Source organism: Patella vulgata, chromosome 7 (assembly GCF_932274485.2).
Source record: "Patella vulgata chromosome 7, xgPatVulg1.2, whole genome shotgun sequence".
In the NCBI taxonomy this organism is placed as follows: Eukaryota; Metazoa; Mollusca; class Gastropoda; family Patellidae; genus Patella; species Patella vulgata.
This window is the reverse complement of record NC_065885.2, coordinates 35,092,925-35,118,774: the sequence shown is the minus strand read 5'-3', so window position 1 is coordinate 35,118,774 and position 25,850 is coordinate 35,092,925. Positions and strand designations below refer to the sequence as shown.

The 25,850-nt window shown below is 34.8% G+C and overlaps 1 protein-coding gene across 5 annotated transcripts in view; it reads left to right on the top strand.

The window, feature by feature from the left end:
• The window catches only part of LOC126827477 (pleckstrin homology domain-containing family G member 7), a 187,811-nt gene extending 164,263 nt beyond the window's left edge, over positions 1–23,548 (top strand). For all 5 annotated transcript variants that reach the window (XM_050556841.2, XM_050556839.2, XM_050556844.2 and 2 more), the window contains 14 exons: positions 314–486; positions 4,920–4,963; positions 7,735–7,833; positions 11,943–12,095; positions 13,670–13,765; positions 14,216–14,317; positions 14,743–14,859; positions 15,209–15,383; positions 15,542–15,657; positions 16,348–16,441; positions 17,709–17,791; positions 18,664–18,802; positions 19,113–19,210; positions 19,751–23,548. In XM_050556841.2, coding sequence (XP_050412798.2) covers positions 314–486; positions 4,920–4,963; positions 7,735–7,833; positions 11,943–12,095; positions 13,670–13,765; positions 14,216–14,317; positions 14,743–14,859; positions 15,209–15,383; positions 15,542–15,657; positions 16,348–16,441; positions 17,709–17,791; positions 18,664–18,802; positions 19,113–19,210; positions 19,751–19,957 — 1,696 coding nt within the window. In that variant the 3' untranslated portion in view covers positions 19,958–23,548. The remainder of the gene's footprint in view (positions 1–313; positions 487–4,919; positions 4,964–7,734; positions 7,834–11,942; positions 12,096–13,669; positions 13,766–14,215; positions 14,318–14,742; positions 14,860–15,208; positions 15,384–15,541; positions 15,658–16,347; positions 16,442–17,708; positions 17,792–18,663; positions 18,803–19,112; positions 19,211–19,750) is intronic.
• Positions 23,549–25,850: the final 2,302 nt, after the last annotated feature.

Sequence of the window (25,850 nt, the reverse complement as noted above, 5' to 3'; positions counted from 1 at the left end):
GTCACGATTAAGTCACATTTGTTCTGGGTAAGTGAACTGTAGGAATCGAATAAATGGTCATTTTGTGTGAGAGGGGAAATGAAATTAGCGTTTGTTGTGGACATCACAGGAAAGGTTCTATTATTAAGCTTAATCCTTAATCTAGTTCAGAGATGTAAGGGTAACAATAATAACATGGATCTATTCGGATTCATGTCTTTATTTGGTCAATTCGTTTTCAAGAAAGAAGTTTCGGCTTGCCAAAGGGGATTTGATTTTGAAAAAGAAATTGTTAGTGTTTGATGATTAATTTTGTTTTCATAATGTTTTGCAGTAATATCGCTGGTCGACTTAGACGGAGAAGAAGTTCCGTGGATCTCGCTATGAATATTTATCCAGGAGATCTTTTGGTTCAGGAACACCATAAAAAGCTTATCAAACGCAACACAATCGCGGATTTCTATGCAGGGCGAAATGGAACGACAGGAGGTCCAGTTAATCCCGAAGGTAAGAGTCTTATTGTTCTTGAATCGATGTACATACAATGGTTGCTCTACGTATATTGTTATATAAATAAATAATGAGGGTTAGGAATTCTGAACATGACCTGGTTTGTGCACGACACCAGTCAAGACGTATAGAACAATAGCTTAGCATAAATTACATCAATTTAAAGATTTAATGAAATGAGTATTTTGAACTCTTGAAGATAAAGGTCGAAAAAAATCTTGAGGACAATTCGTATGGGGTTTAAGATTATCGATTATTTGATTGCACTGTACCGTAAGATGGAAATTTCGAGATTGATTATTTGGTCGTTTATTAGCTCACACAAATTTTGGAAATATCTGCTCACAGTATTGGTCGTATTCTGTGCGTCCTACTACATAATTTCTGTTTCTTCTCTGGGAGACTATTTTAGTTGTAGTTAAACTTTTAATCACTTTATTTCATCACAAATGAAAATCTGATAATCCTATGAAATGCGAACTATTAATTAATACTAGATGGGGGTTATGGTCCGCTTCCAGCTAGCATAATATCGCAGACAAGTAAAACTTCGATTAAGCCGTGAAAACCTTTTAGGGATGGCGATGCGTGTCAGTGTGTTCTTGCTTTCGTGGTACAACTCTGTTTACATAATGCTTCGATTTGCTCTTTTACTGGGCTCCCAGATGTAATTACCTTGTCTTTTATCTGTATTCCACCCCCAGTCCCCGGGGTTATTTCTATTCAGATTGATTAGGAGATCTATATACCAAACAAAAAACGATTATCTGAACAAAATATTTCTTTTCAGTCGAAATCCTATATTTTGGGTCAGGACTTATTTGACAAAGGGTTAATTTTCATACCAATAACAAAAGTTGATTTATCACACCTTCCAAATGTATTTAAAACATCCGTCATAGAAATACTTAGACAAACAATTTTAATCAAAATAATCAGAATTGGAATCCCGATGTAGGTAGAGAATAACTTGGAACATTTTCAAGACTTGTTCCCACTTATTGGGGTTGACACCGGTTTGAGCAAAAAAGACGTAGTTAAATTTTATAATTAGGAATGGACGAAAATCGAGAACCATGTAGAATTTGTTAGTGTACGTAAATGATCCCGGTGTAGTTGGAATTGAAAGAAAAGGAGACTAATTAACTAACAGTGCACACGTAACCATGAAATGTAAAGTGTCATATATTAGTCTCAAAATGTCGTAAGAAAATTGTCGACAAGATCTCAAACCCCATTCCATTTATTTGCATATATACTGAATCGATGCTATTTTGTTTTATAAAAAAAGAATCCCGAAAATATAAACGTATTCCCCAAAGATCATTCTTCAATGAACCCTCGCAGAAAAGACACCACCACCTCTGTAATATAAATACGTCTTACTTATTTACTCTCAGAACTATATCCATTATCCAGTGTTCAAAAAAGAAAAATTCTGATATCGTTTATCATATTATATATAATAATAACTAAATCCGGCGTCAGGGTAAATAATAAGATATATTTATTAGGTCAGATTAAGACAGATTCCATGAACGACACTAAAGCCGCTGATCATATCTAATTTTCATGACTCAGTCCACACTAAAATGTAATAGATTATTTAAATTTAATTAAGGACCCCAAACTAAAATATCAGCAGTATATATTCTCATGGCTTGGATTCAATCGTATTGAAAAGAGGTCCCTCAGAAGATGATTCTAACTAATGTTTATAGGTGGCTTTGGCTCGTTTATGTCATCTGCAAAATGCTGAACGGAATTGAGCAATTTGTTTTTTACCAGGAATTGTTGTTGTTGTTCTTCTTCTTCTTGATGGTGATGCTCTTCGAAAAAAAGCCTAAGGCTCCGCCAATTCATACACGATCGAAATGGAACTTCACATGCATGTTCCTTGGACTTTTACGCATTGATAAATTTCGATATTTGATATGACGTCACAATTCCAATGTGGCTGCGGTGACGCAAGATGTTAAAATCCCCCAAATGACAATCGGTTTTCTTTAAGGGTACAGAGATTATGTTATTTCATGCAAGAGGAACGCACCACACACAAACAAAAACCATAAGACAAACTTGCGGACAAGACACACAAACTACACAGACATTGCAAGCAATAAACAACAAACTTATATGTCAAAGAAACTGAATTACTAACTTACATTTTTCAACCTTGATTGTTATTCTAGTTTAGCGCGAACAGTTTTTACTCATTTTAATGGATATTTATATTTTTTCTAAATTTAATTGCTATTTAATGGCTTTGGGATGTGATAGGACAGATAATTTTCTCAGGTTCAATACTAGATTAACCTCAAATATCTCGTAGGGGTTTCCCGACTGTAACAAGTAGTTTCTGGGGTGTAATTATTGAATTGAAAAAAGAGACAGACACCTTAATAGTGATCGATGATTAAGACTGCTTTTAAAAATATGATATACATGTAGATTATATACTGAGACACAATGAAAACGCGCAACGGATTAGACTGAAAGTGCTGACAAGAAAGTAACTTGTGTATCCACCCTAAGCACTTGGCAGCCACATAGAGGAGATAATTAATGTTGCTGTTGGAGACCCTGGTAGAGACAACGTCCAGTACTGTCCCACAAATGCTCGATTTGTGAGAGATCAGGAGAGAGGGGTGGTAATTCGAGCACTGCTACGTTATTTTAGTTAATGCAGACGCTTGATGACAACCGAAAAGTTGCACAATGTGACGTATCAAAACATTGTACCTGAGGTCCCAGGCGTTCATGCAGACTCTGTCCTTACATGGTAGCTAATGCCTCCCCAAGCAATTGCACTTCCTCCTCCCCTAACGCAACACTCGCACCCTCCTGCTAGCGTTAATCAGATGGAATCTGAATTCATGAGAACAGAGGAAGCCATGGCCGAAACAGTGATGTGGTTGAGTCAAAATTAGTCCAGGATAAGGTCGTCTGGCACACAGTCTGGTAGAGCATAGTTTGCGTCGAACAGTGTCAGCATTGCTGAACTCATGTGAACCCAACACAGTAAGTAGCAGCGGTAGGGGCAGATGATATCGTGCAATCAACCAGATGTTGCCGGATTAATGGGCCGGTCCTGTCTAGGCGTTGTCTAGTGGACCCTGTCTGCTGGAAACGATCGGTTAGTCGCAGAAGGATGGTGTGATAGCACCCAACCTTCGGGCGACGGATTACTGTTGAATTAATGCAATGGCGCGTTCTCTGTACCCAGGCTCCAACCTTGGCATAACTGTAGGAAATGTAGGCTTACTGGCCCTTGCTTTTAAAACTTACATCTTACACCCCATGTCTGTACCAGATTTTGTGTGGTACGTATGCGCGCTCTTGAAAACATCATTAAAGTGCGCCTCACACACACACACACCCACGCGCACACACACGCACACATACACACGCACACACAGATATAATATTTATATATGATGCGTTACGTCTTAGTATATACTCCTTTAAAGATCCGTCTAATCTTCTTCCTTCATGCCCATGGTGTCATTAAAGTGACTGGTAATCAATGAAAGATTGTTGTTACATTCAGAATATCACCCATTTATAAAAGTGGTGCGTTGTCAAGACATCTCGGTACATAATTGATATTGACATATAAATACGGGATATAAACATTTTGTTACAATAATAAAGTTAAAAGCCAAAGAATCCCAGCATTAACGGCAATACAGAAAGTGTAGGCGTTTCCAAAACGAATATTAGTCGAGAAATGATTAAATGGATAAATGCTACAGTTCAGATTATTTACTATTGATTTATGCGGCCATCTTGAAGCTCTTGCAATCAAATGTCGGCGTCTGAACGATAGCTTCTAAATAAAAACACTTTTCATTCCTTATTTTTGTTGAATTCAAACGGGAAACATGCTTATCGGGCTTCAAACGGAGTTCATCTTTAAAGGATGGCGAGTAGTTAAAAGACAACAGATTGCAGCAAAATGACTGTTTGCGATCTGTAAACAGGGGACCTGTATCATGTAAATAAACAGATGATCTATGCTAAGTATAATACAATGATGATCTGTATGGTGGTATGTAATATGTAAATAAACAGATGATCTGTATCATGTATATAAACAGATGATCTGTAACATGTATAAAAACAGATGATCTGTATCATGTATATAAACAGATGATCTGTATCATGTATATAAACAATTGTTCTGTATTATGTAAATAAACAAATGATATATGTCATGTTAGCCGCCATATAACCCCTCTACCTCCAGAAAAAAGTGGTGCAGAAAAGTGGAACGCTAAACCCATTTTCATTTCATTTCCAGAAAAAAATACAACAGTCTATCAAATACATTGAGTGGTTTGGGTATTGTTTGTTATTATTTTAACTTGGTTAACGGCATTCGTCAGTATATGATTATTTGACCATATGTATCTTATTTCTCCTTTCAGATCCAAATAAGAAAGGTCGGCAGCCATTTTCCTTATTAAAATTGGTAAGAGGCTTTTATGAAATCTATTGGCATCTGTGTCTACTCTATCAGCTTGTTCCTGGCAAATTGGATTATCGCTTTAATGCCGCGCTATATCTAATCCGTCTGGATGGAATCCTTAGAAACTGTAAAATAGCACATAATTGGTCGTGTGAAAGCCCAGTGATCGACAATAAAGCTTCTTATTATGAAGGCTCCACGCAATAAAGCAATAAAAGTGACATTTTATCCCAAATCAGAACATTTTTACACCAACATACGCATCTGAAAAGAATTGCACCTATTGGGATATTTTAGACTTGTCGGAAAATACTTTAAATAAGACTAGAAGATAAAGTGCTATTTATCATCCACGGTTTTAGCATGAAACATTACTTTTCTATCGCAGCAGATACTACATTGTCTGTGCATTTCCTTTTAAAATCAAAGTACGTGACTAACGTAACTCTCAAGTGTTTTGTTATTTAAACAGGTTCAGACTCCTCGCCACTCAGTACACATGGGTCGTGGCTTGATTTATGGGCTATTGGGAATATGGTCTTGCGTCGGCGGGAGGGTTTACGGACGAAATATGAGGGTTCACTCCATTTTGTTGCCCTTTTAACAATGTAACATAAAAGTTATATGATTGATACATATTCCAATATTGTGTGGTTATTGGGCAAAGCCTTTATTAAGATTTATGAGAGTACATTATTACTGCGTATAGTCATATCAGAAAATTATAGATTGGGTGGGTGGGTGGGTCTTTGTTACTGTTCTGTTCTGTTCTGTTTTGGGGGGGTGGGGTTGTTGTTATTGTTTTTAAAAACGTGATTGTTGTTAATGGTCTGCGCCTTTACAAACATCGCAGCAATATAATATCGGCATTACCATCGTTTTCTTTATCGTACTTTATTATCCCCGTAAATATTATATTTTATGTCTCACAATATCACTTTTCATTCTCATTTACTATTTCACTTTCGGCCAATAAAAAAAGGCTTCAATTTGTTCTGTAATAAATGGCAAGTACAAAAATAATCTTGCGACACAGGAAAAATATCCGCTGACTGACGGTCATATGCTATCTTGGCTGGCAATACTGTTTTTTTTTCGAGCTGATTTGCTAAGAAACTATAAAAAATCAAAATAATTAAAGTTGAAGTGTGTATACATTGGCATCAATACGACTGGATACAAATTGTCTGAGAACATGTTGGAGTGACGGTTTGGTTTGCATCTAGTCTAATTTATCAAGGGTAGATAATTGGCGAAGGTTGTATGATCGTGATGTTAATCTAAGTTGAAGAATGATGAATGGGCGTTGTACCCACGGGAACAAGATAAATGTGCCATTGACTTTAAACAGTCCCTTTGAGATGAATGCTAAGTTCAAAACAACCGGTGGTCCAACTCATTTTATGAATGAAAGCCAATAATAGATTTGTCCATTAAATTGTTGTCGTGGTAGAATCATATAACTCAATAAGTATTTTGACATAATCAGTATTTAATGATATATTATTATATAGAGATATACTAGATAACCTTCAATGCTGTTTATATTTAAAGAATGCTATGAATATTAAGATGCAATAAAGGAAATGGCCCACTGCGATGTCAAATCATTTTCTTTTTGAACCCCGGTATCTTTGCAGATATAAACCGGTAGCAATCATATTGTTTAGATTATTGTTTACTGGATAATCATCTAACACTTTCCGTCGAGAACAAAGCTTTAGCGTCATTTATCAGATTAAATTCAAACAGAACACACATTCCTTAACATACTAGTTTACTTTATAAAAAAGAAAGACACGAAACGGTGGTATTGTCTGATTTTATTATTCGAACTTAGCGCAAAAACGCCAAGAATAGCGTGTCATCACTTTCCCCTCTTTATCATTCTGTCTGTTGGTTTCAATTTTTAAGTTCGAATAAGTGCACTGCTGATCGTGAACTAAATACTGGGGATGAACAAAAGGGTAAAAGATGCCGAACTGCTATCGTTTGCTACGTTTGTTTTAAGCAAGCATGCCAGCTTGCGAAATCTTAACGAGATTCTTCGTTTTATCGTCTGCTACAAAAATAGCGGAATATTTATTAGATATCTCATACATTTATATTGCATTGTTTATCCGCTGTGATTTTCTAGCAGACGACCTGTATATGAATATATGCATGAACTATAAAAGGTACTCAACTGGTCAACATGGTATTATTAGATTAATAGAATGCAGAAACGGTTGCCATAAACAATTTTAGGATTCCAAAATAGTGTTCGCCCACTTGAGCAATGTTTCGTGTTGTGTATTCATATTTAAGTAAACACGAAATGACTCATGGGGGATTTTACCATCAGATCTGGCAAGAACATGAATAAAGGTCTGTCTTGAACCTTCATAGAGAATCGGAAATTTTGATTAAAATGCAATTACAAAATTTTCTTACCTTCCCAATAACAAGCAGTAACGCGATAAAAAAATACGAAAGCAAAAAATCATTAGCATGAATAATTTTGCCCTTAGGATAAAAGTAAATGTTGTAATTAAAACTGACATATCGATAGATGAACAATGCATAAAGGATTAAACATATAATAAATTAACAAAAACAATAGATGGGATTAACGTCGTTAGTCGTTACCCAATGGTGGCCTGAAAAGTGATGACATGTTAACGAATTACTAGCTAGTTGATCTAAAAATGGTTAATTTAAGAAACTTTAATTATCTTAGTGGTTGGCAGATTATCACACCATTATATTAGACTGGCACAATTGTTTTCTTCCAGATGAAAGCCAGGAGTAAAGAATCTTTATCGCAACTGGAAGAAGTTCTTGCTAAGATGAAACCATCCCAATTTAAAGATAATCATTTGGCTGTGTATAAGGTAAGATTTTACATCAAGTAAATTAACGTAATTTTTAATTGGTGTATTTTATCACGCGGTCTTCTCGAACTTACTTACTCATGTGGTCATAAGAAATTCAAATTGATCTTGTAGGTGTTTATCGGCGTCGGGATTCTAATTGTGGGCTTACTTATAACTCCCCCGTCCATAATTTTATTTTTCTAGGTGATAAGAAATATATATAAATAAGTTTTCAGGTTAGTACTTAGATGAACTCATTAACCTCGAAGAAATATTTAATAATTCAAAGATTCGTGCCATCGTTAATTTATGGCAAGATATGTTGTGTTAGCTAGTTATTACCAACCTAAGTGCATTGATTTATTGTAAACTTGTTATTCCTGGTCGTTTTAACCACTTTATACTACAGTGGACTTTTTGTTCCCATTGCTAGTCGTTCGGATGGGTCATATTGGCGTTCATGTAAAAGAACGCTTTACAGTTAGAATGCAATTCCTGTCCGGGAAATTGTCTCTCATATAAGTAAACTGTAAGGCGTATGTCGGATGTAATATGAGCCTTTCTAAACCAAATATTGAGCTTTCATTCCATGTGCTTTCTGACTAACTTGATTCTGGACAATTGTAAATTACTGATATTAATGGGCTATTAAGTTTCAGCTATTAATTGCCACATCGCGTATGTGATATGGTATTCAGCCGATGCTCATTGATTATTTAATTTCAAAGATTTCTGATAAATTTTAACTGAAAAATGTATATTAATACTGGTATTGTTCACAACAACCCGAGACCACTACTGATCGCACTCGTATAAATACTAAAGATTGTCATGCAAAAAAGGGGGTTCTAATTCATTCTAGAACGCATTCCATTTTCAAACTTCTAGTTGTTCAACTTAGAGCTTTCATCTTGTGTATATCTGTATGTTTATTCAGGCATTATATTCTGACAGTCCGGTCAATTCAATTACTTGACAGGTTGAAATTAGCTGACACCAGTCATTGATGAAACAAGTTGTAACTGAGCCCAAACTTATTAACTTTTACACCATGCCCATCACTGTCTAAAATGCTGTCTGTAAATTTGTTTCAACGTATCGATTCATCACTTGTCACAGTGCTGGATAGCGGTAGATTTAGACTCGGACATACTTTATATATATAGATATTTTTTTCTGTCAATCTTAGTACTTTCCACTGTGTTGCCGTTCATGGAAAGCTGGCGTTTCAAAACAGTTTTTCTAGTTGTTGGCAATCACATATTCTTCAATGGTACAACAACCACTTCATTGGGCAATTCTACGGACATTGAACTTGGTTTAGCCTTGCCCTGTAGTTAACTTGGAGGTGACCACAACAAGCTAATAGATAATCTATATTTGAGCTTATATCCCTTACAATCAAATTACTCGCCAAATAAATTGATTTGGATTGGAGGTAAAGGGAGAATAGATACTAAACACGGTTCACTCATTTCCTGGGGATCGTGTTTAGAACTTTAATTTCATTCAGGAACAAGAAAATTGTCAACGTCTTTGACATAAATTTACGGTAATTGAATACTGACGTTTAGAGTTTTTGACGCGGCTGTTCATTAACATAGAAAAGTTTCTTAAACATCCTTGCAGCTTTGCGAAATTTCGGGAATTCTTTTTTGTGTCACTTTAATGTGGGTAATTTGCTCGTTTGGTGTTATTTATTATAGTTTATAATGGAATCGGTATCAGAGATTAGTCCCTGGCTTTACTTCTCGACAAAGTTGCTAACATTGATACAATGACCAAACTCTCCTCATGAATAAAATACATAATGGGTGGCAAATTAACATATATGTATCGCTGCTAAACTCCTATAAGTTACAATGCATTTAAAATTGCTTTAATGATTTAATTGACACATTCCAATGATAATGGATAGTAACTTAATAATATGTACAATTTATAAATTCTATACTGTAAATTTACAGTAAAATTCTATCAAATTTACATTCTATTAAATTTACATTCTATTAAATTTACAAATTTAAATTAAATTTACAAATTTAAATTAAATTTACAAATTTAAATTAAATTTACAAATTTAAATTAAATTTACAAATTTAAATTAAATTTACAAATTTAAATTAAATTTACAAATTTAAATTAAATTTACTGTAAATTTAAATTAAATTTACTGTAAAGTTAAATCAAATTTACTGTAAAATCCATACAAATTTGCAGTAAAATTCAATCACATTTACAAATTTGCAGTAAAATTCAATTTAATCTACAGTGAAATTCAATTTAATCTACAGTAAAATTCAATTTGATCTGTAGTAAAATTCAATTTAATCTACAGTAAAATTCAATTTAATCTGCGGTAAAATTCAATTTAATCTACAGTAAAATTCAGTCATATTACAAATTTAGTCATATTACAGTAAAATTCAGTCACATTACAGTAAAATTCAGTCAAATTTACAATTTAGTCAAATTTACAATTTAGTCAAATTTACAACTTAGTCAAATTTACAACTTAGTCAAATTTACAATTTAGTCAAATTTACAACTTAGTCAAATTTACAGTAAAATTTTGTCAAATTTACAGTAGACTTTAATTTAGTAAACTTCGATTTACAGTAAATTTCGATTTACATTAAACTTCAATTTACAGTAAACTTTTATTTGCAGTAAACTTCAATTCAATCAGATTTACAGTAAATTTCAATATCATTTATGATAGTTATTTAGCAAGACAATATCTAGACGCATCATAGATATGTACGACTGTATACGACACAAAATGCAACGTGTGTAATTACTGTCTGAACGATAAGATTATTCTCATGAATAGATATTATATAATTTAACTCTGTTTGATTCAATCAAATATTGATCAACTATATCACTACCAGACATAGGCTTAGGTTGTTCACTTTCTCTTGTTCTGTCATCTCGTAAATATCATTGTAAATTATGAATAGCCGTCTAAATGAATAAATAAGATTACACGTGTCACCTTTTGGGTAATTGTAGGCAAGTATGTTGGTCCTATCAAAGATATCCTGTCCAAGCAAACTTGTCACGTACAACCGGGGAATCGAAACCACGCCAGTTGACTCAATTACAGACCTTATGATACAGCTCTTGTGCTAACCATTCGGCCATTCAACCCCCATCTTCACCAATAAAAATATATACTCAATATGGAGAAGTGTGGTTGAAAAATATAGTCATATTCTAAGTGTACGATTTTATTACAATCATAATGACACTAGCCCTTTATAATTATTTGTTTGGGGTTTTCATGTCAAAGTCTGTCTATTGCATTCATATTAAACAACACATATACTCTTCAAAAAAAGAAACGCATCGTGACATTTCGTCGTCGGTATACCCTCGCTCTACCATTGCCTCGTTGCAACGGGAACCGCGACTCCAACGTTGCTGAAGACATACCCTATGTGTCTGAACCCACTGAAGTCGGATTTGACGACGTCGGCGTATTTCAAAACAACAGCTCTAGCGGGACGTCTGGCTCGTAATCCGGTTTCACGTAGGCGATTATGGATGGACTGTCTGGTCTCAGATCCTACACCGTCCAGGAATTGCTGCTGCAGCTGAGGTTGCTGTTGTGAACCGTTTCCTCAAATGACGTAACAGGATGTGATGATCCAGGACAGGTGGGATCACTCTTGTTTGGCCTGAGCTTGGCTTGGGCGGTCACGTATTGAACTTCGCTGTCGACGCCTATCCAAAAGGCGAGAAATGTTACTCTTGGAAACATTCAGCAGCCTGGTTACATCTGCTTGTAACCGACCGATAGCGTTGTTGCGTTGGTTTTTTTCGTTCGTTGAATAACCCTAACAAATCAAGTTGAATTTTAGACAGACCTTTGGTGGTGCAAGTGAAGTCAGATTGCTATCAACGCACACCGACTCCTGCAACCTCTAATATACAACACATTGTCACAGACCATCACCAAAATCAAAGTTGGGAAAATGATATGAAAATAATCAACAATCAACACTAGATTTAAAACACTCAATAGAAGGGCACTTTTCATGAATACAGAACGATTGTTCCATTTTAATCGAATAAGAAAACTAAAAGTTCTTGGTTAACCGTGTATACCAATTCGTTTTCAGAATCTGCATTGGTCTGATTTGATAGCCAGCACAGACAAACAGAACCAACATATACCAATCTCAGACACAGAAAGAAAAAGGCGGGAAGCAGTATGGGAAATATTTAAAAGTGAATGTGTGTTCCTAATCGATCATCTTATGGTGCTAAAACATGTAAGTATAATATGTATGCTAGAAATGCGACGCAGTATTGAATGACAAAATCGGCGTTTTCCAACCGAAACAACTTACTATTCTGAAATTGTTAAACAATTGGTGAATATAATTTTCCTGTGATTGTGAATGCTGCAAGACTGGAACTTGATCTGAAAATGTTCCACACTTTACTAACTTTTAAGAAAAGTATTAAAAGCTTTCTCTTTAGAAAATAGTATTACTAAACTATTACAATATAATATGTTAGCGAATCGCTTGAAAAGAATTTTACTTTAATATACCTTAATAATAATATTCCAATTTTGATAAATTCACTATAATTACAAAGACTGTCGATGAATTAATAGGATGTGGTGGGCTAGAATATTTGAGAAAATCGGTTTTAGAGTTCCCGCGAATTGTTTAACCTGCTAATGTGTATGGTTTTTCGTCACACCCGAACTACTATACATTGACCAGTGCCATGCCCTCTGCCCTTTACTACTGACAAGGGGAACCACGCCCGAAAATCCAGGTGAACTTTCTCGGCCCACATTGTCTTCGAAAATGGGACCGCCCAGTTAACGAACCAGCGTCTTACTTACTGAGTCACCGCGGCTCATTTTAAAATAAAATATTCTCTACGTATATCATGTTTTCATGGATATCTGTGTTAATTAACTTTGTAAAATAGGTGTATTAATCTGCAGATAATGAGAGAATAATTCCATTTCTGACGTGATAATTTGCCCGTTATTAGTGAGGACGAAATCGGGTTATCTAATATTTTCGAGGAAACTCGGATATCTAAATTTGGAATAACTGCTAATGATTTAATTATAAACCAGAATAGCCACTAGTTGTTTGTGTCTTTTTTTTCAACACATATAGATACAGATATTCTCGTCTAATAATTATTATTAATTAACTTTACGAGTAATTAAAAATACATTATATAATATTGAGATACAGAACTGGCCATTCTTTCTATAATAGTTCAAAATAGATAACGAATATACTAGATCTAAATTATATTCTCGTAGCGTGATTCCATTTTTTATTTAGTTTATGAACATGTGACTCCGGTTCTTATTTATTTCAATGTGATTAAAATATGGATTTCTATTTCGTTTCGCTACTTTCGGTGACCTAATAAGTCACGAAACGAAATAAGATTCGTGTTTAAATCGGATTGCATTTATTTGATCAATTGCTACCAAGGCTGATAGAATTCTCGTGTGAATTTGGATCGACCATGATTAGATTCGCACCATATTAATTTGAACCCCATATTAGAACTGCAATGTTTGAACAATTTGCAAACTTACGAATTATGACTAATGGTGCACGTTCTCTACAGATTCACATATTGCAGTTTATGAGATAGGGTTCGTTAATTTTAGCCCGTTTAAATGTCATAGATTCTATTAATGGAAATAAAACTATATTACGATCTATATTATTTCCCATTTGGTTTGAGGGTTGCGTATTTTAACTAGTGGACTGTCTATACTTCTTGGTTGATTAAACCGACATTGGTAAAACTATTTGTCAAATACCGTCTTGTGATTAATTAACCATTCATTTTTTAGAGTTTTCTGGAACCGTTAAAGAAAGTGCAAGTAGAAGGATACTTAATGTATGCTGAACCTCAGGATATTTTTGGAAATTTAGATGAATTGTGCTATGTGAGTAGATTTTTTTATTCAAAATAAGCTAATTTAAATCAAAATCATGAATGTATAATACATGTACTTTCAAAGCAGCCGTGTTACATTCGATCAAATCTAGATTCAATGTGAGTAGAAGCCTTATCATATGTCGATTCACAAATGGAGGTACCAGATTAAGAATGACTAAAAGGAAATATCGAGGAATGACGAAGTGACATACCATTTATTGTTTGTTGCAGCGTTCTGTTCTGATGGCATGGTTCTTCAGTGCATTCGTTTTATCGTTTTCATTATTAATATTTTTTTTCATTCTTTGGATTTCAAATCAAATTTGTGTTCAATTTCCAATGGCTAACAACTTTGGGGGGCTCTTACCTAAACTATTAATTGATTTCAATTCTTATTCATTATGTTAAAGGGGTATTAACGGTTTGTATTACGATCATTTAATATGCTGTATTGTAGGTGAGTTATACGTTCTGTAAAGACTTTCTGTCGGCGTTACTAAAGGATATGAGTTCTACAGAGTTTGGTAGAACAAGAGTATTAATCAAAGCATTTCAAAGAGTGAGTAATTTTCTTTTTTCTTTTTTTTTCAAAAACATAATAGTTATTAATAAAAGAGATTTATCTTCATAAAACTGCCTTAGCGTTTCGTTAGTCATGTTTGCTTAGTGACCAAGAGGTTCAGTCCCGGTGCTGGCCCAGGAGGTTCAGTTCCGGTGCTGGCCCAGGAGGTTCAGTCCCGGTGCTGGCCTAGAAAGTTCCAGGATACTTTTCAGCCCAACCTTTATTCACTTGCCTTGCTTGACATGGAACAATGTCTAGTTTTTCAGATGATTCGAAAAGTCATTGTCCACCCGTGTACTCGTTGACGTACACGCAAAACAACCCTAAACAACAGGAATTCAATTAACCGTGTAATATAAATGCCATTAAACATTCAAAATTCTTTTTATTCATTCTTTAATTTGCTTCTTTTATATTCTCAGTTTTCAACCCATACTAAAGATGGCGCTGTCTACCATACCTACTGCCTCAATTACACCAATGCTTTATCTTATTTAGATAAACTGAGTGTATATCCTGAATTTGCTGAGTTCGCAAAGGTAAATATGGAATCCATTTTAACTCGCGTTCGGAATCGTGGTGATAATGGTTATAAACTCCTGAAGTGAGACCATTCTTCGATGAATCAAATGGTAACATTATATAGTGGTAACCGGTGATCAACACAGAATAAGCCATCTGCTAGTACACGACACCTGTCACTTTGAGATTTATATTATTGTTAAGTGTAAACTAGGATCTTGGATTGTAGTTCAGAAAACTGTTATTGCTAACCGCACTGTTATTAAATTACGTATTAGTTCAAGTGCGCCATGCAAATCGTGGAATCAAAATGTCCAAAAACGGATGATTCCGAAATTTCAGGATCATTTGTTTTTATTTTGACAGTGGTGTGAACTTGATCCCAGATGTAATCGTCTTCAACTAACCGACCTCCTTGTGGCACCAATGCAGCACTGTACCAAACTTCCTCTACTCTTAAATAATATCAGAAAATATACAGCAGACGAGGTTGAAAGACAACTCGTCACAGAATCAATACAAAAAATGGAGACCTCGTTAAGTAAGTAAAACTATATCTGATGTACACCACCAATTTAACGCTGTGACACGTCCATAAAAACACCATTTCTGTGGTTTGCATTTGATGTGGAAATTATGGTTATAAACTAAAATATTTTGGCATTCAAGAATCGTTCTGATTTTTCAATTTATTTACAGAAAATTTAGAAGAGAAGATGAAATGGGTGAAGAATTTTGAACGAGTCCAAGAAATACAACGTCAGATCACGTGGCCACCAGTTAGTGAACTTGACCCTCGTTCATATATTCCAGAGGTAAGGCTAAATTATTATTTATAATGTAAGTAGGGATGGATAACTTTTAACATAACAGTGCTCTTCAGTCTAGCATACGGACTCCGACTAGCAATTATTTGCCCATTGACTTCAATGTTAAATGGCTGTAACATCACAGGATGTAGCTTTTTGCTCAACATTCCGTTGGTTCCAATCTCTATAGGCACAATGGGGACCTTATTTGGCAATCTCCTCATCATAATTTTGTAGGGGGTTGACCGTTTAGATTTTTTGCTACAGGGATTTGCAGTTGACTGGGGTGAAAATCTCACTTCCGACACAATGATTGCTCTGCAGAAAGACATTTTACACCCCCTATCATATCATCAGTATTACCCAAATTGGAAATTTGATCCCTTTTGTCCAATTCTAGACCAAAAAGTCAACCCAAAAATGCAGGAAGAGGGGAGAAAAAAAATTAAGGAATAAATTGTCTATTTATAACTCGCACTACATTCATCATGAAATAAGGGGAAATAATTACTAGTCTGAGTCCTATATATTTGTTCGTGTAAAAAGACATGTCGGCAAAGGTAATCTTTTTTATTTTTGTATTTAGGTTTTATAATTTATTGAAATGGAAATGAAATAAACCGGAGGAACGGTAGACGATATATTTTTGTTTTAATTATAGGAAGACTGACTGTATGTCACAATTTTATATTTCAGTGTTTGAAGGCTACATTATGTCGACAGCCGTGTGAAAAACTTTTATCCTGTCCTAAAAGACAACTAGTTTATGAAGGTCAACTGATTTTAATAGGTAAATTTCTTTTATGTCCATGATTTACCTATTTTGTTGTTATTTGTATTAATAATGACTTATTTGGGCTGACTAATTTTCTCAAGTTGTATTGGCCGTCAATAAATGATATCATTAATTTATACGAATTCTTTATAAATTGTTCAAAACTATCAAATTAACAGTATTCATTCTAATTATTGTCACATTTCTATTTCTTCCATGATTTACTAGTGCTTGTAAAAGTTCCATCTCTAATTTAGCCAAGATGTTAATTTCCGTTTCGTTTAATTTGTCATGTTAACGACTGACATATTCTGTTTGAAGTCGACGTTCAGATCACGTGAACATTTTGACTATGTGATGGTATACGGGGTGCGTATTATTGGTGTCATTATGGGTTATGTGGGATGGGTGGGTGTGTGTGTGTGTGTGGGGGGGGGGGGTCTGTTGTAAATGTGATGGTGATATACTCTTCAAAAAAGTAGGGGATATTCAGAAACAATCCAAAACTGCGGAAATGCACTGCTGTTTTATTAAAGGTAACCAGTATGTGTTAATAACAGGCCAATTGCCTACACATGAACATAAACGGTTCATATGGGCAGCTTATCTGACGGCCCCATTTCACTCCCAAAGAGATACACGGTCAAAAGTGAAAATGAGTAATTGCTCCACCAATCCTCAGGTTTTCATCAATTCGTCGTGACATGCTCCTAATCAACCGTCCAATCACGATTTGGGGCAATCTGACCCACTCCTCTTGCTGTGCCACGGCCAATTCTTGCAGTGTTGTCGGTTGACGTTGACGTCGATGAACACGTGTCCCGATCAAATTAAACGTAACACGCTAAAGCAAAGATACGCTAAACAGTAAATCTTATGCAAGAACCGATAGGAAAGCAAACATGGATAGATAAAACAGCAAGCGGCAGTTTTCATCAACCCTTCCTTGAAGTGTCAAATTTGACAATGAACCCCTCCCATGCGTGTCGCATGTGCAGCTCGGTGGTTCTGTTGAGGCGATAAGTTCTTCATCTGTGAACATACTTTCAAAGCATGTCAAGTGTCCATGACTATTTATCATATCACAACCTGCATAGGTATTTCCATTTCAATATCCCCTACTTTTTTTAGGAGTATATAATGGTGGTTAGATTAAAATGTTGCCCAGTCAGTTAACACATAATACAACATAAACTAAACGAAATTTTCATTTAATTGTAATTAAATCGCATCGTTTCGATAATCATTGTTGTTAATAGTAATTTATCTGCTTTATTTTCAGAACCAACAAAAGCAGTTGATGTACACATGTTTTTATTTCATGACATATTATTACTTACAAAACCAAAGAAAGGAACCAGAAAGGTTTGTTGTTAATTTATAACCTGTAATATGACGAAATTTGAACTATAAAAAACGAAATGAAATAGAATATTGTGTTTTAATCAGATTGCAAGAACATTTACTAGATTTCTGTAATTCTTCGAATATCATATTCAAAATTACCTTGGACTAACCAGCGTAACCTACACAGCACCGATCTGTTTCACAGAGGATTACGAAAGTTTTCTAATATCTCTGTAAAAGATGACCGCCTTCAACCCGTGGCTTCACAGCATGCGGCGTCAATCATTGGCTCAATGGTGCGTGTATTGTTTACATATTATATACGTTACTAGTTCGGGCAGAATGGTGCCTTGTTTTAATACCCATTTACACTAAATAGGAAATAACCTTTACCTACAAATACTTCAAACGTCTTTATATATTTTTCTAAGACATAAAAAAAATGTTTTAGAATTTAATTTGTCGGTGGAAAAAGTTAATATTTGTGCCCCATTAAGTCGCATCGATCTCATCCTTATCAGTGATTGTAGCGGCCAAGCGAATATTCACTTCTGATCAGTGTGACACAGCACACGCACATACTGGTCTTGGTGTGTGCAGGCTTACGAATTAGCGTAATCGTCTTATCTATGTATTGGTAATACATTGGCCGGTTGACCCAGCAATTTTGCAAATAATCTAAACCTACACCTAATGACATAGAAATGGGAAAATAAGCCTACCGGCGTCGACTAAGTATGTCCCCATTTGAAATGAAACTATCAATACATCAATAATAATCTCTGACTTGATCCGTTATGTTGTCACTTATTGGTCTGCCACGTGTTACCACACTGTGTATTAGTACTCTTACTATATACTCCATCTTAATCATTTATTTATCATTTCAGAAGCAGACGACTACGGATTCCGGCGCCAAATCTCCGTGTACCGGAAGTGGTATTGATAAAGCGTCTTATACTGTGTATAGACAACCTATAGCTTTAGACAGATTTACATTACATGACATCACATCTTCTGATGCTACAGGTGGGTGGATCAGGTTCAAATAGTCTAAAGTGGTGCGGTTGTACTTGCCAAGACATTGGGTGACGTAATTGTTTTCTCGGGGTTCGATGGTTTCTATCACATATCACATATGTGATAGAACTGGTTAAACACGTTCTAAACAACTTTAAAATCCACGAAAATCGATTTTAATTCTACTAACTATTTGTTAGCGTGCAGTAGATGCTGAGAGAACTTAGGGTTAGTCAAATAACCCCAAAATGAACCCCTTTGGTATTGAACTCTATGTTAGAATACCTAATAACTAAGTTATGTCATTCTAATTTTACAGCAAGTGGCTTGAAGAATGCGTTTGTTCTGGCACAATTTAGTCGTTTCCAGCAGATTATAGGAGTATATACATTACAGGCATCTTGTGATACAACTAAGGTGAGTGATGCATTATCAACTCAGGTGCAAAATATTTGACATGTGCACTACGCTTTTTCTATACGCCGCATTGAGAGAGAGAGAGACAGAGAGAGAGAGACAGAGAGAGAGGGGGAGAGGGAGACCGAGAGAGGTCTATCATTTCGGGACTAACGTATGGTTCAATTTTATTTCATTAATTCGCTTGCGCGTAGGGGTCTTTACAAGTGGGGGGAAACTCACGATGTTGAACAGGCGACTCTACTCCTTGTCACGTACAAGCGGGGTATCGAAACCACGTCACTTGGCTCAGTGACAGACCTCATGATGCAACGCACCCCCTCCCCCACCTCATTCTCCTTGCTTTTAAGACATATGACCCGGAGTAGTCTTAGGATCTGGTCATTTTAAAGAGCAATCCCTTAAATATTTTAGTTAACTCGGGTAAAAGATTATTGAAAAACTGTATTCTTGCAATGTTGCGTGAAGGAACCAACTTACTTAATATCTGGTAACTTATCTATCACCATGTGATTATTTAAACTTTAAACTAATTTTCAGGCAACGTGGGTGACAAATATAAACGAAGCCAAAGAGAAATTTTGTGCTACTTCTACGAGTCGTCAAAGTTCGTTCAAAGAAAATCGCAACCCAAAAACGGAGGAAAAGGAAGTGAGTGTGTCGCGATCACCGAGACGGGTGAAAAGAAACAGTGTTATGCGCCGTATACACGGGAAGTCCCGATCAATGGACGCGGTATTTCTTTGATGCTAATCGACACGTGACGTGAAGAGGTTTAAACATCCGAACAACTGTAAGGAAACCGAAAGCTTACTGTGATAGAGGACTGAGATGCAAAGAAAGTTGAAGTTGGGGTCTTAATTGAAAATAAGACGCACTTGATATAAAATGTTTCCAATCTACGCGGACATAAGGCGCACCAGACCATTACGTCGAATGAGATAACTTCTGGGCCAGTAACAACAAGTTTAAAGGAAGCAATGTCTTGGGCGCAGTTTTTATTGAGGTTATTTTGAAAAGACGTGTTTTGATTTACATGATTAAAATATTGTTGTCTCGAAAAATTATTTTATTTTTCATATCTTTCATATTGTCCATGGAATAGCAGAATTGAAAATATAACTATTTTGTTTGCCAGTCACATATGGCTGTTTTATGTGTTCCTGAACATTATAACGACATTCGTCGTGATATTATTACTGCATGCCTATTCCCCACCCCATCCAAGCCAACAACCCCTGTGTTGCTTTAGATATTTATTATCTCCGATAGTCAAATCTACCATTGAAAGACATAGTTGTGTGAACTGATATTTTCTATATTATTTGTAGTTCACAGCCCCACCCCCTTCCAAAGTATATATTGATATGACAGCGAAAATTTAAATTGTAGACTTTACAATGCATTGTGTGGAATACATTACTTACAAAGCCACCAATGTGTTCTTGTTCTTCTTCGAAAAAGCGTCCATGGCACCGCCAATTCAAGTGCGATCGACATGAAAATTGGCATGTTTGTTCCTTGGACAATTGCCCATCGATTGTTGATGGACTTCGATTTTTGATCTGACGTCACAATTCTAAGAATGCGGTTCCATTCCTGGTCCATAGTACGTTCGTATATTTTTGATCCGTCATGACCAAGGCATAGTTTGGGCGAGTGGGTCTCATGGTACCATGCAAGGTCCCTAGTCAGTATATTACAATGATAGTATTGTAAATTGGGCTAATGAAATATGGTCTACTAGCACATGGTCGTCTAGTTTAATGTGGATGTATTTGTTTAATCCTTACTATTAACAAACATTCCAAACTTTTAAAATAAATGACCTTAGATATTAAATAATATATATCCCCGCGACCTTCAGTAGTATTATCGTTTTTTACAGACTACCTATCATGTTTATCATTTCTCTGTGAACCATAAATGTACATTACTTGTATATTTCTATGTAATAATATCGAAATGTTAATACATATTTATTGAAATAAAAATGTACATTTCACCATAGAGATAATAATATATCATAATTATGAATGTAAATTTGTAAAAAACGAATTCGACTGCTTGTATATTTCACTGTAAATAACAATATTATTATTTGTAAATAAGCTTGTTTATATGATCATTTGTAAATAAGTTGTATGATAGTCAAACGTAACGTATGATAATCACCATTCTGTCTTGTCCTACATGTAGCATCGTAAGTTCACTCACTCATTCTATCAACGGGTTTTCTGCAGCAGCGAAGTCATAATGTATCTGTTATCTTTTATAAAACAATGCTATTATTTTATTTGGAATTTCTGCGGTATAAGTACAAAAACTGTACATTTTTGCTTCAAAAAATAATTACATGTTATATTCCCACGACGTCTCATTAACGTATATAACGCTTTTTTTAAGATAGTTTAATATCAAATAATTATAAACTTCCATTTTAGATTACTAAACCTTGTCCTTTTTCACATTTTCACGTGTTTCTCGGATTATTAGTAGCAACATGCATAAATAAGAGATTATAATTAGGTATACTTTCTTTTTTCTTTTGGCAGACAAAAATTTAATAATATTCTTACACACATTGTCATATTACGTATTTTAACGCAAACATGAAATTTGAATATTTTTTAGAGTTTGCCTTAATTTATTAATACGAAAGACAATTTGACACTTTGAGTAATGTCTAAGTTTTTAGAATTCTGTAGCAAATACACAGAATATGAACAGCGTTTTGACCTACTGGTACTTTGAAATACTTCATTCAATCGTGTTCATAACTGTTACATATTTATACATAAGCTTTACATTTTTCTGAAATCAGCATGTTGTGGTTTCGATCTCTCCAGTCCAAACTGTCTCTGCTTCGACTACGACGAATATTAACCGTGATGTTAGCTGCAAGTCTGTTCTTTTATACAGTTCACGCACATGTGAAATGTTGAATCAATCGAGAGTCCTTATCTCTGTTAGATAAATTAGGTGCTGGTTTGTCCAGACAAATTTTAGTTTGTCATCGAAGCGGAGAAAATTTCAGATGGGGTGATCGAGGCTAAGACAAGTAGTTTGTACACGTTGTGTTTGGTTTACACTTGACAAACTTCTATATGGATCGTATAATTTAATGAAATGTCGGCAGTGTAAGCTACAGACTGTGGTGTTTTATCAGAAACGAAAACAATAACGACAACGGTTAGAAAATGTAATCGTTAACTGTAACTGACCAAGTAGATATACATATGTCAATGAATAACCCATTAGTGTCAAATAGAGAATCTCCTACTCGTCTTTTTTGATATCAAAAAATATCAAAACACGTCAATAAAGTAAAATAAAAAAAACGAAGATCTGCCGATTATTTTTATACTTTATCGACAAGTGTTGATATTTTTTTATATAAAAAAAGACGAGTAGGAGATTTTATTTATCACCCAATCCTTTATTGCATGCACAAATAAATAAATATAATTCTTTGCTATAGATTTCACTTTTACTGAACCTGATAACATGACGGCGTAGTGATACATCATGTTTTGACAGTAATTCAACCATTGCAAAGTCCTTTATATTGCCCCAGTGTTTTCATCAAGGTCAATTAAATAAAAATAGTTCATTTTTAATAAAAAAAAAAAAGAAGTTACTTTTAATAAAAAATGAACTGTTCTTTGAAAATAAAAAAAGTAGTTCCTTTTTAACTGAACAATCTAATTCAGATATCGCAGTAGATTATGAAATTTATCACACAAGCGATATACTGTGGAATGTATTATCGGGTGATAAACTACATTCACACTATAGCTTTTACGTCAACTTTCCCGATTTTTATCAATTTTATAATTTTTCATTTTACGTCAACCTTTCCGATTTTTATCGATTTTGGGATTTTGCATTATAACATCGTAAATGTGAACAGCAAAAACGATGATTTATGGCAGTCATCAGTTTTAGCCCACCGACCATGATGACAATAATTCACTCTGACGCTGCAACTTGCCTGTAGTGTGAACCGTGGTACTTTATGGATTTATGAACACATGGAGTTAATCCTAAGTTCTAACATAAAAAGTTAAATTCTGTAGCGTGAACCTTGCTTATATTTGGTTGTCATGAAGGCGTAGTAGGACTATAGTTTAAGGCTCCCCGTAATCATTTTTATTATTATTTTCTAAGCATTGTTTTAATATTATACATGATTGTTAATTATTTACTGTGTCTAGGCTATGACTGTGTTATTTATGTATTGCAATTTGTTACATACAAACAATGAGCTTTTATTTTAAAACTCTAACAATGTGTCCATTGTTGTTATATGTATGATAATATAAAGGTATATTTCAATAGTCGTCTTACTGGGTTTTTTGGGGGCCAATGGTACATAAAGTAAACAATATTATTAATATAGCACAGACAATCCAAATCGTAGGCTATTTGATTATTATCGCACCACAAGACAATGTCAGCTGACACATTTACTCTCTGTCGGGTGAAAAAATCATGCCCAGTCTTGAAGGGACATCCGTCACAACTTATAACTATACAACCAAACTGACTAGAGTTTATGTGTATGGGGGCAAAGAAAGGCCAAAGAAATTAGAATGCATATTGAACTTGGTGTACTGTATTTTCATGTACTCCGAAATTGTACGGAGGCTTTTATTTACTTACGTTTGAAAATGAAGCTCAACTGCATACATAGTTTTCACGTGTCCCAAATAAGCAATTCCTGGTGTTGAAATGGCATTTTAGGCTAAACCTAAACGTTTTTATTTACAAAATGACGATAAAGAAAATACTATTGTTGACTGTATCTTGATTCAAGTTCTAACGTCTTAAAAATTGCTCTTCGAAGTATCATATTATAGCGGTCTTAACCCTACAGTTTTACTGGTACAAAATCGAGTTGTCTCCCTTTAGTTGACTATCATTAATCTGCATTCTTTGATGATAGAGAAAAACCCTTCATGGTTATTCCAATATTGTACACAGTGATACTTTCAGGTCAACTGTTCAGGTTAAATGGCCTCATATAAACCACCAAGGGTACTTGCTGATAAATTAACGTTCTCACATCAAAGGTTTCTATAGACCATTTATCTTTAAGGCAAATATCCAGTATCATTTTTCAAGTTATTAATATGACTTCATACAATTTGAAATTGGAAATATTTTTCATATAGCTGAATATTAATTTTAATCGAAACATCTGTAAAACTTTTAAACCGAACTTTTAGAATACCGACGTGGTAAACAATAAATGACTGTCCATGAGTTCTGTGTATTATGTTATGAGTTATTTTCTATACAAATAACATTTCTGGTCGATTTCTGTTTTGAGGTCTATAAAAATAAATACATTGGATCGGTCAATCAATTTCTCAGGTGATAAATCAAGGTGATGTTTATTTATATTCAGATTGGACCAAAATAGTCTCAATCATAACGACGCTCACTTTATTTGATCCTAATAAAATTTCCAGTTAACCCCCGAGCAACCAGACTTTCTAAAGTTCTTTAATAATATATTTATTTATCTTAGCATTTCGGTATTAGAAGGGGAATATTTGAACTATGACCTCTAAGGGTTTTTTGGGAGGTGGGGTGCTTTATTTGTTATACGTTAGCCGTTTATTCGCTCGCAGGTGAATTTACAAACACACACATTTGGTTGATTGGAGTTGACTAAGGCGTGTGTAGAATAAATATAGATATGAAAAGACTGGACAATTCAATTTGACGCCAATTTAGCCCTCTATAATAGGCCCTTTCACTAGATAGGGGTCAACTAACTGACACAAGGTCATTCAATGAGTTAATTCCTTCAAGCCATACCCATCACACAGTGGTCAACCTCTCCACGTGCCGATTCGCTACTCTGACTATTTTAGCACCTTAAATGAGTGACCATCTGGAGTAATATATTATATTTAAGATTAAGAATCTAAATCCCTAATATTTGGGACTTAGATATTGACACAGATGGGTCGCAACGCATATAATAATATAATATGAATCTATATAAACTGATTTACATTCAATCGTTTCCGTTTTTACTCTAATTCCAAATCAGTTATGTTAGGCAAAATAGGCCAGAACTCTCAATCGAATGTCAATCTATATTCCAGTCTACACCGATAGTATTTATTGGGCATGCTCTCCATATAAGAATATGCGTCACCGTTTGACATGACTTGTGGAATATGTCTAGCCTCGTTCTTCGAGTCTCTTGTTACAAATGGCGCTGAAACGCAAAGTGTTTATTTTGACTTAAATATTGGATATCAGAAGCCAATCTTTTCCCAGTAAGATCACAACATCAATGTTGATTATAATTGACAAATAATTCGTGTTTTCAATGTCAAAGACTTTGAATGATTTTGGGTTAGAGGCTTAGCTACTTTAAAGGTTGTGTGAATGGTGTCAGTTCTGTCTATATGGATGTCAAAGACTTTTAATGATTTTGGGTTAGAGGCTTAGCTACTTTATAGGTTGCGTGAATGATGTCAGTTCTGTCTATAATGATGCGTTATTTCTGTAAACACTGTCAACAAGAGAGAGAAAGAGGGGGGGGGGGACTTGAAATGTTTTCATTTAATCATACATTATGCAAGAGCTAAACTGCCTATTGCAGGTCTTTCTTTGG